Genomic DNA, 21,983 nt, shown 5'->3' on the forward strand with positions numbered 1-21,983 from the left:
AATACAATTGCGTGCTAACAAATGCTTTCGCTCGCCAGCTTACTGGCTAAATAAACCTTCCGGACGTTCTGCCTGTAAAAGCATCGCGGCGTGCAGTACACTCCAGTGTCCAGGCTGGTAAATAGGGGTGTGTTTGCCCTGCTACAGCATTGGTTAGGCGCTTGTCAATGTCCAGTCACGTGGTGTCACACTGACGGCCATGTTTCCGAAACACAAACAACAAGAAGAGCAGCGACTGGGAGCCAGCAGACACATACTGATACGCAGAAGCGACCGTTGGTGGAGAGGGGAAAAAAAATAATAAATAAAATACAGAGCACGACTTTCTGAAAGTACTATTCTGTCGAATGAATACGTTTACAGTGTTTAAAGAGACCAATGCATTCGATAAATTGGCTGTAGACACGCCGTGCAGACAAGCAGTCTGGTAGCTATAAACAGTGAAGGTAAGCCATGGTTCCTCTTTGCTGCCTGTCTTTTAGCTAGCTGGCTAACGGGAGCTAACATGCTAATAGCTTCTGCAGCTCGAACGGGTCGGTGTTATCTGTCATGAAAAAAAAAACATTTTCACTGAGTTGTTTAAGAGCTAAAATTCTGTTTCTGCTGTTGTTTGTTTTGTTTACAACGCATTAGTACCGACAGCGGAGTGGCGCTGGTGGTCGTCCGCACATTAGCGGAGCAGGCCGGGGACTCAGATCCCAATACTCCGCCCCCTTTGCCGACATATCTGGTGTCATTTGAACCTACAAGCCAAGGCCTTTACGATCAGTGCATACCTTGTGCTAAGTTACGAAGCAAGCTAGCTAGCAACTGCTCATATGCAATAGAAATATGATATCGAGGCCAGTGATGTTGTAACTAGGGCTTTATTGCACTTTGCCCACAAATCAGTTCGCTCTAATTGGCTTGAGAGGCGAGCAGGGTACGCGCTAGCGTAGCTCGCCACAACTGTCGGTAGCTAACGTCAACTCCGACTGTTCTGTTTAAATGTTAGCCACATTTAGCACCATCGGTTTAGTTAATTTAGTCAGAGTTGCAAGTTTGCTTGCACTTGTATCACTTTGAGCCACTGGTACCGCTCCCTTTTACTCAGAGTGGAATCTTTATCCCGCCACGTTTTGGAGTGCATGAGTTTTGCTAATATTCATACGCACAAGAAATCCCATATTCCGACCTTGCATTATTTATTTAATTATTTATTTATTATAATTTTTTAAGCAAAGTTGATACAGGGTATTAAACGAAGTAAAAAAAAAAAAAGTCTGTTGGACGGCGCATAAAAGTAAAGAAAAATTTGCCATATCTGCTAGGAGCTTAAAGAGCAATAAAGTGTCATTTTATTCGGTGAGGTTTTCTCTGTGAAATTATTTTCTTTCTGGATTTCCCTTAAGCCATAACTGATCTGGCCATTATAACTGGAGCCTGGTATTACAGGTGTTTTTATTGTGCTGCTTTTAAATTGACAATTGGTACACCTGCGAAGTACACCTGTTTAAAGTACAGTACTCGTGTAAAAAAAAAAAAAAAAAGTACTTTGCATTCTGATCAGGAGCCTGAACATGTCAGACAAAAACAAACCGGGAACTGTGTGACTGGAATGGTTTGAATCCTGTTTTAAAGGGCATGTTTAAATTTTCCTGTTCACACATGACAGTTCATTAGGTCCTACTGTCTTTTAAATTCATGTAGAAGTTTATATGCTTTTGGTTTACAAATGCATAAAATGGTCTTTTCCCCCAATAATTCAGAAGAGAAATTTAAATTAAGATTTTATATTTGCTGTATATTGGAATGTAAACTGGACCTGCTCAGTATCTTCCATTTGTCTTAAACATGTCTGTATCGCAGTGTTAATAGTTTAATGTGGACTGCTCTTAAATCTGCTTACTCGGTAATTATTAAATTCTCCTTTTTAAATTTTTCTGTTTTCTGTCTTTAAAATCTTTACCAGTTGCAGTGATTATGCACTGAGTAGTTCCATCAATTTGTATTGCCTTCTAAAATGATAATGAATGTAATAACTAATGTAAATAAGGCAATCGTATCTACTGGCAATGTAGCAGATTTCTTATAGGTACAAAAGTTCAATTAAGACCTCGATTTTCCTACTTTTTTTTCCTTTTCTTTTTTTTAAACCAAGAAAACAGGGATATGTGAGCAGTGGGGCTTTTTTTTTTTTTTTAAACTGAACTTTAGTAATACAATAGGAGGATGTACTGTGCAGTTGCTAGGAAATTGCATTCATTTGTAGGTTGAGTGGGTTAGCGGTCTTTAAACAGGTGAGCAGATTAATTAATTGGTTTTGGACATTTGCTTTAAAATAACAAAGGCCAGCATCCTAGCTGCTAGGATTTCCTGGAGAGAGGTTTAGGTGAAAAGTTTAAAAAAAGTTTCTGTCTGTATTTGAGATGCTCTGATTAAAAGGGCAGCAACTACATTGTTAGTGGGGGTGTCCAGTTGAGTCTCAAAATTATATCCAAAGAAAATTTGCAGTAATTATATTTTACAGAAACAATACTGAATGTTGAAAAATGCAGGCAGCAGTAGGGCTGGGCGATATGGCCTAAAAACCATATCGCGATATAATTTGAAGCATGTGCGGTAACGATATATATCGCGATATATTCTTTTCTTCTGTATAACGTATTTTCCACACTATAAGGCAGACTTAAAATCCTTTCATTTTCTCAAAAATTGAGAGTGTGCCTTATGTATGAATTCTGGTTGTGCTTACTGACCTCGAACCGATTTTGGCGAGCAGAAATCTGTTAAAAAATGTTTTAGTTCAACTTTGGTAAACCGCACTGCTTGATGGATTGTCAGAGCATTACGGCTGCCGTAGTGAGGAGCTTCGCGGAGTAATCTGGGTCCAAAACTCCGTCCGCTTCAGGTCCCAAAGTCAAACGAACACTAAGAGTTAAAAACGGTCTAAATTCTTTCATCTTTAATTAAATCATCAGCATTGCTGCTTTATCGGGTGTAACAATTAAGTTTAACATCCAGGCATCCATGAAAACAGAATTTATTAAATTTAACGGAGTTACAAGTTAACAGGAAGTTAGCTCGCTAGTTTACACCTAAACATTTCATAGCCATGTTCTGACTGAGAGATTTTTGAAACTAATTAAAACGTACAGCTCTGCTACCACTTCCAACATAAATGAAGACAGAAAACTAAACAGCAGTGGCGTTTGCAGGGTTACTGAAGTTGGACTACCTGGTATATAATGTTGTGCTACGTGATTGCTAGCGACACAGCTATGTTAGCATAACATTAGCACAGTGAAGCTGGAGGATGAACGCCAACTTTTTTTCCACTCGATAAAAGTTAACGTGAGAGATTCTGGTGGTTGGGGACAAATGCAATCGCATAGCAGGATGCTATACACAGGCCAAACTTCAGTCAGGAGAACAACTGAGATTATTCATCCACAATACGAGGTTAGTTATTAATATACTGCAACAACATGGGAATAGAACAGCTGCGAGAGAATTCAACATTAATGAATCAATGTTACGGAAGTGGAGGAAGCGCAGTTTTTGGCTTTCCCCATATTTCAAAAGTGCTTCATCTCTTTGCTATGACTGTCGCCCGCCATAATTTGCAGATGATAATGGTTTTAGCCGCTGCGATGCTTTCAACCAAAACAGGCGCAGCTTGATGACATCATCAACATGCGCTATCGCGATAGAGCGATATAGTCAAAATCTCTATCGTTGGCCAAATTTATATCGTTTCTGTCGTATATCGTTTATATCGCCCACTCCTAGGCAGCAGCATTTATAAGTGTAACTAAATGAAGTGCATTTTCCATCCTTATTTTCTGGTGAGCTGTTGTCACTGATGGCACGTGTACTAATTTGAATTGTGAGTCTAATGAAACAACATGCGGCAGCGTTTATAGTTAAATGTTAGTGACACAGTTAGCCCAGGTAGTGTTTTCCCTGGAAGTTTTAAGCAATAGTGTGAATAAGTGCGTAACACTTTAGTTTAGCAGTAAATAAAGTTAAAGAAGCTGCACAATATTGTCACATAAAAAAACAAAAAGCAGTATTTTTTCCCTGGTATTTTCTATCTAAGGCTGAGCTTTTTAAACAGGTGCTTAAGTCTCTTTTTTTCATGTAACTGCATCAGTAATTTCCTAATTTCCATCCACTTTGTTCTTCTTTTTCATAACAAGTGCAGCTAACCATGCTAGGTTGAGTCATTTGTAGCCTGGTTGTAGTTGGCGGTGTTTTTTGTTCTTTTTCTTCAAGTCATGAAAAGTTTGTTTCCACCTTTGGCAGGAGCAGTTTTCTTGCATATTTTTTTTTTAGCATAGTGCTTTGTTGGAGGTTGTTTAAGTAGCTCAGTCTTTAGTTAAATAGTTGTTGGAGAATGACATGTGACTCTTGCTCTCAGACATGTCTGGGCCTTGTCTTGTTGTAGTGCACACTAGGGATTGTAAATGCATGACTTACTATAGCAATGATATTGCACTGTGGCGGTTTTATAAGATGTGAAAATATTTTATACCAATATTATCGTGGAGGATGGCACAGCCCCAACTGTAAGAATAATAAAACATACAGCTTCTCTGAACCAGTGTGTGTCATTGGCTAACATTATCAACAGAAGAGCTTCTTGGCTCTGTTGCAACAAGGTTCATCTAAAAAAAAAAAAAAGGAAAAACAAAAAAGGGAGAGGAAAAATTGGCTTCAAACCATCGTAGCCAACATCATTTTATCTTATTTTTTTATTTATTTATCTATTTATTTTCACATAGATTGTCAGTTGTTGGGAATCTTTTGTTTCAGTTTAAATAAATCAAACTGTAATAAGCCTGAGTAAAGTTTTCTTCTCTTCATGCTTTCCTCATGTGCAGTATTTACTACCAACATAACTAAGCGTGTAGCAAAACAGCGCATTAGAGGGCAGAGAAAGTAGCATCCGTGCAAATGCAAGATGACAAAGCTAATTTAAAGCGAAACCGATTGAAACGGCAATGTCTATTTTCTCTAGTTTGCTAGCACCATGTTGCCAATCTCTGTAAAGTGCGTAGGTAACCTTGCAAGTGTCGGTTATATGCAATGATGGCCATTTAATAAAATGTTGTGAAAACTTGTGAACTTAACCTTTTTTGTTCAGCGTCTGTGGTGAGGGAATATTGAAGGAAAGTAGTCACCAAGATGGGAAGAAGCTGGAAAATATGGCTTGTGTTTAGTCATCAGTGTGGAAACCTAAGTGGTGTTCATGTTAAAGGGGCAATATATGTATGTATGTGTATGTGAGCATTTGCTGCTGAAGTTTAGTTGCCTGGATATTGCTTTAGTTGCCATGACATTTTGAGGAACCATCCCCAGCCAGCTGCATGGTTTAGGAAGCATCTGGTTCACAACATGACTGAAATAGACTCGGTGTATTTCAGGATGGAAAATCTCCTGTGAGCAGCAGAAATGTTGGAGTATGACTGAGTGCTATACTAGAAATAGTTTTCATTTATTCAGTGAAGGAATACCACAGCACTTTCCCCTCAACTCAGAGTGCTGCAACACATTGATCAAATTGGGTATCTGTTGGTGAGTCCCAGGCACGCTGTGTAAATGGTATGTCGAGTCTTTGCGGAGAAAATCAAATTATGGTTCCTTCACTCACTTACAACAGAGGTGGACTGCCAAGCGGTGAAAAAGCATCTCAAGAGCAGCAGCTAATTTATGAAGTGTTTACTTCTTCCCATTTTTCTTTGAAATTTTATATTTCTCTCATTCTGTCTCTGTTTAACAGTATTTTGTTTTCTTTTTTTCCAGTGGTGCAAAGGGAGGAGGTCAGGAAATAAAGGAGTTACCTAGAAGGTCTCCGTCAGTCCACATTTCAGTTGGAGCGAGAGAAAACGGCACAGAGGGAGTGAGAGAAAGGAGAAGAGGAGTGCGAGTCGCGTCTGCTCTTGGCAGCTGTTCCAGCAGCCTATTTCATTGTTTTTTCGGCTGTTATTTTGTTCCTGCGTTACGTCTTTTGATCAATCAGTTCATATTTTTAACGTTAATGTGAGATATAACTGCTGTAAAAAAACAAAAAGGAAATCGCAAACAAAAAAAAGAAGACATTACTAGCAAGAGTGTTTTATTTTGTTCCATTGTTAATTTCTAAGGTTCTTTTCGTTTCTTTTTTATGTTAACAACCTTTTTTGGCTGTGAGTAGCAGGAGCTTCCATTCTCCAAACTTATCATTGAAAGCCCTTCCTTAGTTAGGACCTGATAACCTGGTATTCCTCAAGCACCTGAAACTGGCAGCTATTCTCTTTGTGTGTTTGGGGAGCTCTGTGACCACAGCTTAAGCACCACTCAGCCTTCTAGTCACCTAAGCCTAACTAAAGCCAGCCAGCTCGAGCCTGGTCCAGCCCAGTCCAGCCTGCTCCGATTATCTGGACAGGGTAAGGAACCGTTTTCTTTTGTTAACCCTCCTTTTCAAAGTTGCATTTTATTCGTCACAAAAAAGAAAAAAACACAAAGAAATCTGGATACTTTTTTCCTCCTTAGATACTCAGTTCTGTGTGGACGTGAGGAATATGACTGCTGAGACTCTTAACTTCGGCCCAGAATGGTAATATTTGTATTTTATTTTATTATTTATATATTTCCAATTTTTTTTATAAAGAAATATTTCCCAGAGGAACAAAGTGCTTATTTTGTGTTTGTTTTTATTTGTGGGGGAAAATTAAAAGCATATGAGTTATGCTGAGCGCCATTCTGTTTTTACTTTTAAGGAAACTTTGGACATAATGAAATGTGCAGATTTAAGCAACCTCCAAATGACCTTCTTGAATGTGGCCGTTAATCGCAATGGCAATTTGCTTAAGTCTTAACGTCCTGTGTCAATTGGACTCGTTCCCCTGAAAATGACACTAGGAAAAGATCAGGGGTTAGTGAAGTGAGTTAGGTTATAAGCTGCTGTTCGATCAAATTCAGCTCAACCAAAACGGTTCAGAGTGTCCGTACCAAAAACCATGAAAACAAAGGCCCAAAATGGAAGTGATGACCTGAAATACTTAGATTTTTTTTTAATGGTCTCTCATTAATGTAGAGCTGATGTCTTTTGGTTTATGAGTTTTTGTTGGACAAACTGAGTTGTGTGAAGGTGGCACCAGCATTACCTGAGAAAATCATCGTAAGAGTAAACCGGTATGAAAACGGCTGTTAGAGATGCTGTTAAGTAACCTTAGCTGTGCAGATGGCATAAGCAGCCTTCATTCTTCAGTTGGCTTCTGGGTGTTGACCTATCCTTTGTGTGTGGATTGGCAATGTGACCAAGAAATGAACACTTAAATTGAAATATAAACATTTGTAATGTCATAACTTGGTTGGATCTTTCTGCAGTTTGAATATAGGCGGCCAAGTTACCACACAAGACAATATGTTGTAACAGGAGAGAGCATGCAGTTCGTTTACAAGTGTGAATGAATCATGCACGTGTAAACTGTAGTTCTCCCCTGAAGGCCTTATTTTCTGTTTGATCAAACTTCAGTTGGATAAAACCGACTTTGTTGTGGCTTTAGTCACCATGTTAGCAGGTAAGCTAATGGTTACCATTAGGTGAAATTACATGGTATGCCCAAAGCACATCAGCTACCTGGCTAAGCCTAGCTTCGCTACTCACTTTTCATAAGTGAAATGTTGTCTGAAGTCAGTTCTGTTGTCCTTCTCTGGAATGTGTGTTTGAGCTTTTGTGGACTCGGTACTACTCTTGGCTAGTGTTGCTCACTGTTGGCGCTGGGAGTAGAAGAGAGCGACACTAATGGTAGACACTAAGAATCGAGCATAATATTCTCAGATTCTTACAATAAATTCTCGGTCAGTCTTCACACAGAAATCATTCCACAGGTTCTTAAAGGCAACAAATAGTACAGAGGAAGGTCTCAGTTTTAAATTCCGTTACAGTCTGTTAACACATGGAAAAAAAAAAAGACGTTGCTGAAGACGTTTAAACTTGATATGAAAGTGCTTTTAAAAATGAGTCTTGCTTGCAGGCGCCCTGCCGTGGTTAGTCATTTCAGTGGTAACAAAGTGTCGGTTTTGTCACTGCTCTCTCCTGTCCATCTCTCTCTTTCCTTCTGCTGTTTCTGTAGCTCAGTGAATGTTTGTGCAGCGATTAATGGGGGGGCGTAGTCTGCAGTTTGGTAGCTCTCCATCTCTAACGGCCTGTGACTGCTGTGTGCATTCTTGGTGTAGTGCCAGTCTCACAGAATATTTCTGCCTTTACACATCTGCAGCTGCTTTGCTCTCAGTGGCTCTCGTAGCTCACTTTCATCCTCGTACCCTTTTTCAATATAGTTACAGAGCGGCCGGTTCATGTGCTCGCCACATACAGCTGCCTGACCAGCATGTTTACACGTCTTTAAAGGCCAGTTAACCTTACGAAATTATTTAGACCATTCGAGCTTTAGTTGGCAGCGCAGCCTGCAACTATGTTAGTCATTGTGGTCGAATTCAAAGTAAAATATTCGGCCATGCTTTTAGGTTGGTGTAGTTTCTCTTACTCCAATCTTTGTAAGACTCTCAAAGGATTATTCATGTAGAGATTTAAGTGTGTAGAGGATATTTGAATCCTTGTTAGGGAGGAAAGCTCATGTTTTGCTGCAGGTAAATGCAGGTGGGTACATATGATGCACAAATATTTCTTAGTAACCCACCCACTGGCTTGCTTCCTGAGCGCTTCTCTTATTATGCATATTAGTTGCTGCTCCACTTATTTTTATCCTCTTTGATTTGCTACATGCTACCAACTGGGCTTTCATGAAGCTTCCCTTTACCTTTCTACCCCCCACACCCGCCTCTCCATCTCTGAGCTGCATATGGTTTTGATGTGGAGCTGAGAGTCACTGACACACTCTGTAGAGGCATGTGAAAGGAGCCATTGTTAAACAGCAGGCCTTGGAAGTTGGCCAGCTAGTAATAGCTTTTTAAAATGAAATCTTGAGATTGGAAAGCTAATATATCGTCAGCATTGAGCCAAGTGTGTTCAGGGGGAGCTGTGTGGGAGGAATTTGTTACAGAACATTTACTAAAAAATTTTCCTGCTGCAAGATGGATGCTATTAGTTATTTTTCTTCAATTGAGATTAAAAGGAATTCTATCAAGGTTACACAATTGCTCTGATTTTCGTGTGTGTGCGTGCGTTCAGAGCCAACTGGGGAATTTGCACCAAGTTATTTATAAAGCTTGTTTTTTACATTACATGTCAGAGATTGTTATTAGCTTGGGGGGAAAAGTAGAGCAAATACACAGCTTTGAAAGCTTTAGCATGCAGTTGCAAAACGCCTATTTGTTGTACTGGACAGTCGCTTTAATTCCTGTTGTTGAAAGTAAAGTACTTTATCCTATGTCTTTTACTCACAGGCTCCGTGCACTGTCCAGTGGGGGGAGTGTGACGTCTCCCCCTCCTTCCCCCGCCATGCCAAAGTACAAGCTGGCCGAGTACCGCTACGGCCGAGAGGAGATGTTAGCACTTTATGTCAAAGACAACAAGGTTGGTTAATAGTTTACTCAGTCATTCTCGATTTATTACAGTCTATACCAATGTGAAACACTGAATCCCATTCACATGGGGCAAAAATGATGTAAGCTTACAGTCACCTGTTGACACAAGGAGATGGATATCAACTAAAGCAGCGGTCCCCAACCTTTTTTGCGCCACGGACCGGTTTATGCCCGACAATATTTTCACAGACCGGCCTTTAAGGTGTCGCGGAAAAATACAACAAAATAAAACTAGTACCGCTACTGAAAAAAAGAAGAGTTATTCATAACACACGTGAAAAGACCCAGGAAAACAGAGTTAACGATAAAAACGATAACAAAATAACGCTGAAAACCGATTAAAAACCCTGAAAATCACACCTGAGCCTCAACTCTCGCAGCCCGGTACCAAACCGGTCCGAGGCCCGGTTTATGAGATGCCGGGCTTGGAGGTACATTGACAAAAACCCTGCCTTTAATATCTGTCTGTAAGCACAGAACACCGAACTGCAGTTCACCCCTGTTTGTGAGGGGCAGTCAATCAGAAGTAATTGTCTTAGAGAAGAAGAGAAGAGAGGATGGCCTTACAGGAAAACTGCTTCTTTCAGACAGAATAACCCGACGGGCTGAAAATAAGGCTTACTCTGAATTGCGACTCATACAAAGCAGCATAAATAGTGTAGAACAATAGGACCTCTCTAAAGTGCTGTATAAGTCTGTATCCTTAAACATATGAACATGTTTGAAGTCAGAGTTCAAGTTTTTAAGAGGTGGTTTTGTCCTCTTGTTGTTGCTTTTAGGTCCCAGAGGACATGCAGGATAAGGAGTTTGCTGCTATTCTGCAAGAAGAGCCCATGCAACCACTGGCACTGGTGCCTCTCACTGAGGAGGAGCAGGTCTGCACCAGCCACACTCTCACAAACGCATATCTGCAAATGTTAAACTGTTTGAGCCCTATCTTGTGGTATCTCACCCTCATACAGATTCAGTTGACAGATGTGCCTGTGAGCTCACATTCCTCACATTCCTCTCTCCTTTTTTTTTTTTTTTTTTTTTGGCTCGTTCAACTCACTCTGCAGAGGAACTTCTCCATGTCTGTGAACAGTGTGGCAGTGCTGAGGCTCATGGGAAAAGGAGTGGGTGGTGCGGCCCCAGCTGGAGTGGTCCGTGGACGAGGAGCCACACGGGGTGGTCGAGGTAACGGCAGGGAAAAAAAGTTGGATGAGGGACACAGGCAATAAAGTATAGCCCCGATTGAGCCTGTTCACAATCAGTTGTGCTGCAGAGTCCAACAACAACAACAGAAGGGCTGCTTAAAGCCCTCGGCTCAAACTACAATGGCTGCTGCCCAGCTGAAGTAAAACAGTTTATTTAAGGCAACTACTAAAGTGTTTATTTCCTTCTTTCTTCCACCATCTTGGTGCAACACACTTCCTCTTGGCTTGTTTAAAATAGTCCTCCTTTTGTCCAGCCGCAGCCTAAAAGCACGGGGCTTACGCGCTTACCTTGTCAACACATGCCAATGTAAACACATGCACAGTTCAGCCCAGCAAAGGAAACCACAAAAGAAGAATGATGTTCGATGGTGTGTTGATGTGTGCACCTGCCTGCAGGATGAAGCTACTTAACCACACATGCCTTGTTCTCTTTGTGTATAAACAGGCCGAGGCCGTGGTGAAGGTGGATTCTACCAAAGAAGTATTGAAGATGCCGAGGTGGGTTTCGGTCGCAGCGTCCGAGAGATTCACCGCAGCCAGAGCTGGGACGACCGGTAAGGATAAACTGCACTGTCCTTAAAATGTTGGTAAGGTCATGCAAATAATGACTCCAAGTGCTCTGTTGCACAACAGAAGCCTGTTTTATCATTACTCAGAGCAGCTGTCAAGCAGTGCAGCATAGTCTGTAATCCTTTCAGGTATTTTTTTTGTATTTCTTCCAGTTTTCCTTCCAAGATCTGGATAAGCTGTGCAAATGTATTGTCTCCAGTGTGAGGTGTTGGTTGCACACACTGCTCTTGGGTTAAAAACTGGCCCATGTTTTCTTCTGCTAACTGGTCTAATTTTCCCTTCATTTCCCTCCTTTTCTCAGGGGTGAGCGTCGATTTGAGAAGCCGCTGCGGCGGGAGGTGGGACGTCCTGGCTTTGAAGAAACTGGAGGTCCCGTGGGTCCGGGGAGAAAAGAGTACACAAGGGCTGACAGTGATAACTGGCGCACCCTACGGGAGGAGCAGGAGGAAGATGAAGGGGAGCCGGGCAGTAACTGGAGACTTGCTGGATCCCGTAGGGATGGTATGATAAACACAAACGGGTTTTTTATTGTCATAAACTCTGCTTTGTTTATTCCTCTTTCTGCTGTCAACACAAGCTAAGACGTGGATCAAATTTTTAATGTTCCTTTGACATAAACCTTTTGCCCTAACTCATTAGTGTGGAAGCTACACTTTGGTATAGCCTCATTAAAATCACTAAGATGGAGCATCACTGAGATTTGTATTACTCATCATTCCACTGTTATATTACTGTGTTTTTAAACCTATGTTAACAATGTGTGTGTCAACTTTAGCTTAAAGGACATTGTACTGGCATCTAGTGGTCAGTGATGGGAAGACCGAGCAGCTGGGTTTAGGTTACACTAAAGCTTCCTGAGTTTCTGCAGACTCAGCAGTCGGCTTCAATGAATCATGATCTTTGCAAACCAGATATCTTGAAAATGAAACTCCAGATTGAGTTTAATAAATTTCTGAGTGTAGCTCAGGGCAGTTTTGAAGCTAATAACTTTCCATTTGTTTACCAGATGGTGGTCCTCGCTCAGCGGGCTGGCGGGACCACAGTGGTCCAGGAGAAGGTCGGAGGAGGAAGTTTGATTTCGACTTCCGGGACTCTGACGGTCACGGTGGCGGGCGTCGGCGCGCAGGCAGCGATGGTCTAGAGGACGATAGGGACGGCCTGCCCGAGTGGTGTACAGATGAGGAGGATGGGGAGATGGGCACTTTTGACTCGTCTGGAGCGTTCATGCCTATGAAGGTACTCAGAATGATGTTTCTGTTACTGTTATGATATTGTTTTAATATTTATTTGTTGGGATTGCTTCACTTTTTTGGTCTGTATCTTGTATCAGAAGAGTGGCAAGGAGACAATCCTGGAGGAGTTTGAGTTTAAGGGGATTGAGGAAGAGGAAGAGGAGGGAGACAGCCTTGCTGATATGGAGAGGAACAGCGCTGAAGGAGACAAAGACAAGGGTGAGGCGAGACCGGATGTCTTTATTTGATCTTGTAGAAGACATTTACATGTTGTCTTCTATCTTTTACCTTCACTGATCATAGTCAATGGAGGATTCATTACTTTTTTTTTCCCCTTCCTTTCTTCCACTCCTGGCCTCACAGAGATTAAAGAAGCCATCTTTGTTGTTGGAGATGGTGAGACAAAGCCAGCATCTCCTTCGTCTTCTCCAACAGCTCACTGTCCCCCTCCATCGCTGGAGTCCCAACCCAGCAGTGCTGGTCAAGTGGTGGATAATGCTCAGCTGAGCAACAGCCAGTCTGTGAAGGCCAGCAGCACGTCTGGTGAAGGTAGGTCATGTTCCACATACCTCTGTGTTAGTGTGCCAACAGGACAAAACGGCAATATTATCTTTTTTTAAAATCTATATCAAATATACATGCTTCTGCATTTCAGTAATTATTAGACTCTTTAATTTTGTATAAATCCGGAAAATAAAGTTATTTAGGCAACTTTTTATTGTGCAATGATTTAAATTAAAAAAAGGCTTCTAAAGTGAGAGATCCTGAACCTTTGGTTTCATGACCTCAGCCCTTTCAGTCTCAGGTCGGCGTGTTTGAGCAAGGAAATTCAGCCATGTTGATATTTTGGTTTGATATAGAATATGTTTGCCTCAGTCATTTGATACTTTGTTTACTGAACCGGCTGCTGGATGTGACACAGAGCCAGTAGGCGGCTCTACCGCTCACATCAAACAACACCAAACGCTAAACTATAAATAGAAACACTAAAAATAGGGGCCCATTGTTTTACTCGTTTCTTCTTTTTCTTTTCATGTGCGTATGTCAGATGCAGCTCCATTAGGGGGCTCCAAGGCCCAGCTGAGTCCCAGCGGCGCAGCCACCTCCTCCAGCCTGCCTCCTCCACCCCCTTCATCTGCTGCTCCTCTACTCCCGCCATCTGGAGGAGACGCTGAGGACGACGAAGGCATGAAACACCTGCAGCAGGTAGGAGCAGCAAGAGGAACATTTCAGACAAATTATGTAATCATGTCTAATCAAACTACATTTCACAGCCTTCAGGTGAAGGATGAAACTGGTGATTATTTTGCTGCTGAATATTCAAAACCAGTACTGCACTTTTCTTTTTTTTGTCTTTTGATAAAGCTCACTGCTTTGAATAAAAACGCGATGGTTAGGGGGGAGGCTGCAAATATAGAGCAGTTCATTTGATGCTGATTGATGTGCCGGAAACTGAAAAGGACGTCTGCATGTCTGTTCTGTGCTCTTCTATATATTGTTTATATTTTCACATATGTTACTTTAAACAAGCATCACTAACATAACCTTGTCTGACTAGGTCTAAAACCTGCTGAGCTTTGTTTTAGCTGGTATCAGTGCATTCAAAGTTGTGAGTCTTAGCTGTACTATTAGCATCGCCACCTTTTCATCCTACGGGTGAGCCTGCTACACCAACTCTTGTCGACTACATAATGAATGTTTGTTTATATTTGTGTAGGAGGCAGAGAAGATGGTGGCATCACTGCAGGATACTTCTTTGGAGGAGGAGTGCTTCACCCAGGCTCTGCAGCAGCAGGAGAGCAGGAACACGGCAGCTGCTCTGCCGCTAACTCACGAGGCTGCCATGAAGTGGTTCTATAAGGACCCCCAGGGAGAGATCCAGGGTACTCCTATTCTCCTGATGATACTTTCTAAAAACATGAATAAAAACTGTTAATTTCTTGAGGTGAGATGAAGCTAGTCCGACACCTAAGGTCAGTTTCTGCATTGCAAACTCTCCTCTGTCCTGCCCACCAACCAGGTCCATTCACCACGGTGGAGATGTGTGAGTGGTTTCAGGCTGGCTACTTCACCATGACCCTGCTGGTGAAGCGGGGCTGTGATGAAGGTTTCCAACCCCTGGGGGATGTCATCAAGATGTGGGGCCGCGTGCCCTTTGCCCCGGGTCCCTCCCCGCCGCCCCTGCTGGTGAGACAGCTACCACCAACGCAGCGCCCGCAGCCCAACCGGGGGCCCGCCGGGACTGTGAGTCAGAGCTCAGCCACCCGAGAGGATGGGGAGGGGAGGATGCAAATGAGAGGGCACATTTCTAGACAGGTTATGGTGGCAGGAATTGTAATTTTAAATTCTCACCTCTTAATGTCACACAGTTGATTTAATGAATTTTCTATTGCATGCTGACTTGGATAAATGTGTGTAAATGTAGCTGAAATATTACCAGAAGCCAGTCTGTTCTAGATGCAGTAATTTGCTATTGTAATTTTGAGTCTGACTTTTCCTTTGTGTTGACATTATATCTTTCCCCTTCATCAGGGAAACCTGGACCAGGAGCGCCTGAAAAAGCAACAGGAGCTCGCAGCAGCAGCTCTTTATCAACAGCTCCAGCAGCAGCAGCAGCTATTCCAGCTCATGAACAGGTGGGTGGAGGCTTCGCCCTAAATTTGTTGGAGTTCATTCCGGTCCTAGTTTGAACTTTGGAGGACATGTTTAGTTTCAAAGTAAACGTACACGTCGGGTGTTGCTTTATGTCCCAGGTGCAGTGAGCAGAGTATGATGCCTTCGATGAACAGATCGATGTCAGTGCCAGATACAGGGTCCATGTGGGACATGCATACCTCAGCTTCACAGCCGTCAGGTACAGTGTGGACTGCTGCTGTTTGTGCACACACAGGCAGGCACAGTTAAAACACACAAACTGTAGCTGCTGCCGCTAAAATGATCCTTTTTCATTTCCATGTAGGTGGTGAAGCCAGTCTTTGGGACATAACAATGAATCCTTCTACTCAGGGTCCAACTCTCGAACAGCTTCAGAAGGTGAGGGCTGCTGAATAGTAATATCAGACTGTGACTACTGTGAGTCCATTGAGTCATACCAGCGTCAGATCCAAATATTCATTCAGAATTACTGATGACGCATTTCCTTTAGCTCCAGCAGGAGAGGCGAGACGCTGAACTCAGGGCGAAGCGTGAGGAAGAGGAGCAGCGTAAGCGAAGGGAGGAGAAGAGAAGGCAACAGGAGGAGCAGAAAAGGAGGGAGGAGGAGGAGATCTTCAGACGCAAGCAGGTGGAGAAATTTTGCATTCATTTTATCCCATGTGTTGCCTTGGGGTTGTTAAATATGTTACTGGCTTTGTTCATTAAAGCAAAAATATTCCGTGCTGCGTTTTGATTTAGTTTTCATAATGTTTGATATTTTATTTGCTTTGCTGAGCGGCACTAAATGCTGTTTTCCTCTAAGAAACGAGAACCACAGCTATAGCCTGATCTGTCGTATGTTCCCGCAGTGTCGTCAGCAGCAGGAACTGATCATGAAATTGCTGCAGCAGACTCCCCAGCAGCAAGGACCGGGGGCAGGCAGCTCTAGTTGGAGTGGGGCTTCCTCTTCTGGGCTTTCTAAGGCAGGAAAGCCCCAGGCTCTGGCTTTGCTGGAAATACAGCAGGAGACTGAGAGACTCCTGAAGCAGCAGCAGAGAGCCCAGCAGCAGAGAGACCGCGTGAGTTCACCTTTCAGGTCTACAGCAGTGATAATGTTAGCATGTAGCAGGAATTTGCATGTTTAAAATAAAAACGTACATATTGTTGGTCATTTATGGAGCCTGATTTTTATCTGTTTGCAGCACTCTGGTTTGTCAATGGGGAGCTCCTCCATGGGAGGGCAGTGGGTGGATGGCGTCGGTATGTGGGGAGGGCCGGGTAGTCTGGAGAGTAAGAGCAGTAGTGGAGGGTCTTCGGGCAGCATGGGCATGTGGGACGAGGCTGTGAAGAACCAGACCGGCCTGCGTGGGAACAGCAACAACAACATGGGCCTTAAGAACAGCCGCAGCAGCCCATCACTCAGGTGAGCATGTCTGGGCAACTCAGCTGATGTGGATTGTTGGATTGCCCAGTTATAAAGCACTGCTTGCAGGAAAAAGTGGATTTCTTTTAGTTGATGATAGTAATGATATAATTTGCCTGGGTGTCCTCCACAGTGATCAGTACATGATCCGTCGTAAGCGCACCGAGGAGGAGGAGAAGCTGCTGAAGCTGCTGCAGGGCATGAAGCCTCAGGACGGCTTCACCACCTGGTGTGAACAGATGCTGCACGCTCTCAACACCTCTGCCAACAACTCCTCCTCCTCTGTGGATGGTAGGCGGTTCAACTTTATCACATTTAGCAATCTAAAGGGTGTTTAGAGTTTACCCTCAGCTTACAGACATCAATAGCTGATGTCTGTGTAAATTACAGCAACACTTCTGTGTCACTAATCATTCACGTTGTGTGTTTATCAAGTTGCCACAATTGTGGCATACCTGAAGGAGGTGGAGTCTCCCTATGCAGTGCTGGATTTCATCCGGTCCTACCTAGGGGACACAGTGGAAGCCAAAGAGTTCGCCAAACAGTTTCTGGAGCGACGTGCCAAACAGAAAGCCAACCAACAGAGACAGCAGCAACAGGTAGGTTGAAAGAGCATCAGTCCAAAATGTCACCTGCTCGGTAAACGACATCAGTGTAATTTAAAGAAAAGAAAAACATTGCTGAAATGTTCTCTTTATAGAACACAGAAAGCCTGCCCATTAAAGCCTCCTTTAATCTATAGTATGACGAGTTGCTAATTGTTCATTTTTATTATGAATAGACACAGACTGTGTTCAGTAGTTTGCATTTTCAGTCGGAAACTGATGGTTTTCTCAGGTGGGAATCGATGGCACATTCTAGTCTGTACAAGTGTTTGATGTAGTGTTCAATTTCTGTAAGTTAACTTGGAAACCTAGGGGATTCATAGGCTGTATAAAATATATGGTTGGAGCCGCTGTGACATTTTTTTTTTTTTTAATTTTTTATTTGACCAACACTGAGTTGTTTTTCAGTGCCAGCTTGAGACACTTAAACCTCACTGCCATCATTCACAACCAAGAACAGAAAAACTGCCTGAAACTGAATGTTTAGAGCAGTCTGAAGTGAAAGCTCAGGGATTACTTGTATATACTTGTATATGTATATATGTGTGTGTGTGTGTGTGTGTGTGTGTGTGTATATTAGGGCTGCCACAAACGATTATTTTGATAGTCCACTAGTCACCGATTATTTTTGCGATTAGTCGACTAATCAGATCATGCATCCATTGGACGTAAAACGTACAGCTTATTGCACCAGCAGCATCTGCTCTTATATAACTACCATTAGTTTACAGCTTTAAGTGTTTAAGGTATGTGCTAACTAAAAATAAAGACAAGATGATAGTTTATTGAATTTAAATGAAATTTGCCGATTGTTTCGGTGAAGTTTAATAAACGCAGCCGTCTGCTCCTTGCTATCTAAAATATAACAGGACACCGGAGTATATTCTCGAGCATCTCACACTTCTGATAATCAGCTGTCTGCCTGACATTTATTCAGCTGTGTACAAACTAACTTTAATCTCAGCCAAACAGATTTACTCAGGAACAAATAAAATACTGAAAAAAGCCAAACGATAACATTTTTAAGTTATCTAAGTGACTTATATATCATGTGTAACCTGAGTAGCGAAAGACAGCGGTGGGTTTGAAAACGATTTGCAGGGAGTCCGGTGTTCTCACGGCTCTAGTGAGCCTTGCCCCTGGCTAGCTATCGAGCTGGTGGGTAACAGACGTCTCCGAAAACGTCGGAGCGCTTTTGAAAATATGCGGTGTCTTGATAAACTGAGCAGATATTTGAGGTTTACACAGCTACATTCTCGCTTTAAAATATGTTAAACGTTTATTTTGTGACCCAGAAAGAATAATAAGAGTAATATTAAAACTAACTAGCTGCCGCCATTGTTGGAAACTGAGCAGGGCCGCGATGAGCCGCGCTATGAATTCTGGGACACAGCTTCCTCTTCTTCGGGGTTTAATGGCAGCTGGCATCCTTGTACATGCAGTGCTGCCATCTTCTGTTTCAGTCCGTTATTACACTCTTAAATCCTGCTACTTATTCCTGCGTCTTTTGGGATCTTACAAAGCTTCAAACGATGCGTTGACTATTAAATCAGTCGTCGACGATTTTGATAGGCGACGTAATATATAAAAGCATGACGCGTCCTCTTTAAGACATTATGGACGTGGTTTCACACACAAACCTTCTGTGGTTAGCTGGATTGAAATTGTAGGAAGTGGATATTTTGGATGAAGGTCAGGCTTTGCACATATGTGTTTAAAAGTATTATTAACAGGCTGAGAGTGGCTTTAATTCCTCCTCTTCTCTTTGTGTCCTAGTTATCAAAGGAAGTGGCTGGATTGAACATGAACTTCCCTCTGCAGGTAAATGCAGACATGCCTCTAAGCCATACACGCAGAATTGTTATTAACACAGCATCAATGAGTGCTCTCCTTTACTACAACTATAACTTCACTACAGCATTAAAGACTTTTTATAGACAGTGAAAACTTTAATTTCTTTATGAGGAGTCTTCTGGATTGAAACTCGAAAAGAAAACGGAAACATCAAAGGGTCACGTCCAACCTGGCACTGTTACGATCTTAATCATTTTTGCTTTGTGTTTTTTAGGATTCAATGCGAGGTATGAATCCCAACACTCTGCAGTCCATGTTTCAGGCCAACCACATGGGCAAGGCTGGTCTCTATGATAACCAGGGAGGAAAGATGAAGAAGAAACAGCCCATGATGCTGCACTCTGACCCCAGCATCTTAGGTACGCGACCTCAAGAGCTTTTAAGGTTTTTCCTTTGAACTTCTTCACCACGTACATGGACAGCTTTACCAAAAAGTGTTTTTCTTAGGTTTTAATTTTGTTTAGTTTTCTTCTGTCCAGTTTTTTTTTGTTTCACTAGGTTTCTAGAGTGTATTTAGTACTGTTGGTGTTGGTTATAGTTCCCAGTATATGTTCATATTGCCAGTTTTTTTTTTTTTTTACACAGCTTAGTTTGAGTTAGTTTTCAATCCTTTTCGTAGCCGTCGTTTTTATTCACACCCACCTTTAGCTTTTAGTTCAGAGCCCAGATCAAGTACATGAGTTACTCACTAGAGGAAATGCTTAGCATGGAAACGCAAAGTGGAAAATGTAGTCATTTGTGCAGTAGGATTATGTGTGAAGTGAAACCAGGTTGTTTCCACTGTATAACACTGATCTGCTTAAATGACCTACCGAGAGTAGAGATGCAATAATAAATCAGCTAGCTACCAATGCTCCGTCTCAGGGAGCGTTCAGAGTCCAACTTGTTGATATGTAAAACAGTATAAACACAGCTTATTCACTCTTCTCTGACACAGTGTAATTTGCAGTGGGCCCTTCCTTATAATGCTAACACTGCAGCTGTTTATTCGCTTTCCGAAAACCTTTTCAGACAAAATCCGAATCGGCAAAGAAACCAAAAAGAAGCCAAGACCTCTTCTTATGATATCGTTTTCTTTATTCCCTCCTGTCAGTGTCTAAGCCAGCCTTTAACCCCTTGTGCCATCCTTCTCTAATCTTGGTGTACTCTCTCCCCTCTCTTCCCTGTGCCCTCTCCTACCTGCAGGGTACTCATTCCACAACACGGGCGAGTGTATGAGCCTGAATGAGATGGAGATGGTGGAGGATTACTGATGTGACGCAGCGCAGCAGCAATAGCTACCTGAGGCCTTCTGTCTTTTAATCAGACAAACCTGATGACGAATGTGCACTGCTGGGGGAACCGAACTGTGGGTTGTGGGGTACAAAGGGGGGCAAGCATGGTGGTGAGGGGGAGGTGTGGAGTGGAGGCGCCCAGTTCTGCGCCTCCCACTCGTTCTTTCCCTCTGGATAGAAAAAATAAAAAGGGCTCCCTGCTGCACCAGTTGATCACTAGAGCAGGGGAGAGGGGGGGTGAGGCGCGGTGAGGTTAAAAGGATGATGGGTATCCTCTGGCACTCAAAAGATTAAGCACCTTATACTGAACTAATGCACTTTATTGAGATGGGATTTGAATAGTTTTTCTTTTTGTTCGTGTGTGTGTATGCGTGCGTGTTCAGAATCAGTGCGCATACGGTGTGTGTACATGCACATTATCGGCGTGTGCAGCAGAACTGGAAGGCGGCGGTGAAAACAGCGAGCAGGGCCGAGCGGGCGGGGACGTTAGGTTTTCAAATTCAGGGGGACCTTTAGTTGAAACCTTATCAGAGAGCAAATCCTTTCTCAAAAGACAAACACTGTTGATATTTCTCTTGTTTAGCATTTTTTTTTTTTTTTTTGGTTCTGTTTTTTACGTTTATATAAAAAAGTAAAGCTATTGAAAAATGGATTATAAAAAAAACTTGAAGATTTGCACTTGCCTAAAAAAACGAAATAAGAAAAACGACAAAAAAAAGAAAACAAATGGGGTTAGTTAGAAGTGAATATTTTTGTGAATGTGTATGAGCGACTGGGAGTGGCTGATGTGTGGCGGCTGAGTTGTGTCAGTAATATACAGTCTGCACAAGTTGTCTTTTGTTGCTTACCAAGATGTATGAAACATAAGAGGCCATTTTTGTCTTTTCTGTTTGGATAGTCATTTTGTATTCATGTTTAGAGTGAGTGTGTATGTATGTGGTCCTTTCCAGACAAGGACGTGTGTGTTTTATGGGTGTGACTGAATGCTCGTGTGTGTGTGTGTGTGTGTGTGTGTGTGTTTATGAGAGAGAGAGAGGGCAATTGCACAACACATCCTTTCTCTCACCAGCTCTTCATCCCCTGATAGAAAACCAGAAATGCATATATTTGTAAATGTTAGCTTTGCTCTCATCACATGACGACCACCACTAGTTTATTTCCCTGAGCTTCTCCCCATGGGGAGCCGTCTCTAGACCTGAAAGGGACTAAGCAGACGTGGCGAATCATGAGGGACATTACTGTGTGTGCATGGGGGTGAGATTTTCAGTGTGCGTGTTTAGAGTACATGTTCATTTACTGTTCATAGAAATGAGTTAAAACTACAGGTACTCATTTTTCTTGTTGTTGTTGTTTTCTTGTATGTGTATGAATGCACATTTGTGCCTAAGAACTTGGATAGGGTGCATGGCCATCGAGACATTAACTCTTTTTTGAGAGCGAGTGTGGTGCGTGTCAGTGCTCAGCACAGTGTATGTAAAGTATGTACGTTTCTATGGTAAATATTTCTAGTTGAGTCTAGGGGTGATCCATCGGAAGGCTTAGTCCAGCGTGTTTTTCCTGGGGGTGTGATCACGTTGCCTTTTGTCAGCTCTCGAACTTGTGAATGAAAGGTGTCGAGTTTCTGACTCTGAAATACAGAAAACCACAAAAAAACAATTAAAAAAATACAGCATCTTAATGTG

At 42.4% G+C, this 21,983-nt stretch overlaps 2 protein-coding genes across 4 annotated transcripts in view; one reads left to right on the forward strand and one right to left on the reverse strand.

Annotated features, from left to right (window-relative positions):
• The window catches only part of LOC120739024 (tenascin-X-like), an 877,833-nt gene that overhangs the window by 74,812 nt on the left and 781,038 nt on the right, over positions 1 to 21,983 (reverse strand). The gene's annotated exons all lie outside the window — the stretch shown is intronic.
• gigyf1a (GRB10 interacting GYF protein 1a) lies at positions 233 to 21,938 on the forward strand. 3 transcript variants are annotated; one of them, XM_040040664.1, is made up of 25 exons: positions 233 to 446; positions 5,788 to 6,410; positions 6,517 to 6,580; positions 9,373 to 9,502; positions 10,293 to 10,388; positions 10,572 to 10,689; positions 11,155 to 11,263; positions 11,581 to 11,780; positions 12,286 to 12,515; positions 12,610 to 12,730; positions 12,875 to 13,060; positions 13,560 to 13,717; positions 14,229 to 14,394; positions 14,532 to 14,755; positions 15,044 to 15,147; positions 15,271 to 15,365; positions 15,471 to 15,544; positions 15,657 to 15,794; positions 16,015 to 16,224; positions 16,348 to 16,568; positions 16,702 to 16,859; positions 17,004 to 17,167; positions 18,950 to 18,994; positions 19,242 to 19,386; positions 20,213 to 21,938. In XM_040040664.1, the coding sequence occupies exons 3-25, from the start codon at positions 6,546 to 6,548 to the stop codon at positions 20,278 to 20,280; spliced, it is 3,195 nt and encodes a 1,064-aa protein (XP_039896598.1). In that variant the 5' UTR covers positions 233 to 446; positions 5,788 to 6,410; positions 6,517 to 6,545; the 3' UTR covers positions 20,281 to 21,938. The 3 variants fall into 3 exon arrangements, with proteins under 3 accessions (XP_039896598.1, XP_039896597.1, XP_039896599.1); XM_040040663.1 differs by having other exon boundaries at positions 234 to 446; positions 15,265 to 15,365; XM_040040665.1 differs by having other exon boundaries at positions 234 to 446; positions 14,532 to 14,698; positions 15,265 to 15,365.

This window comes from Simochromis diagramma, unplaced genomic scaffold, assembly GCF_900408965.1.
Source record: "Simochromis diagramma unplaced genomic scaffold, fSimDia1.1 OVJJ01000317.1, whole genome shotgun sequence".
Lineage (NCBI taxonomy): Eukaryota > Metazoa > Chordata > Actinopteri > Cichliformes > Cichlidae > Simochromis > Simochromis diagramma.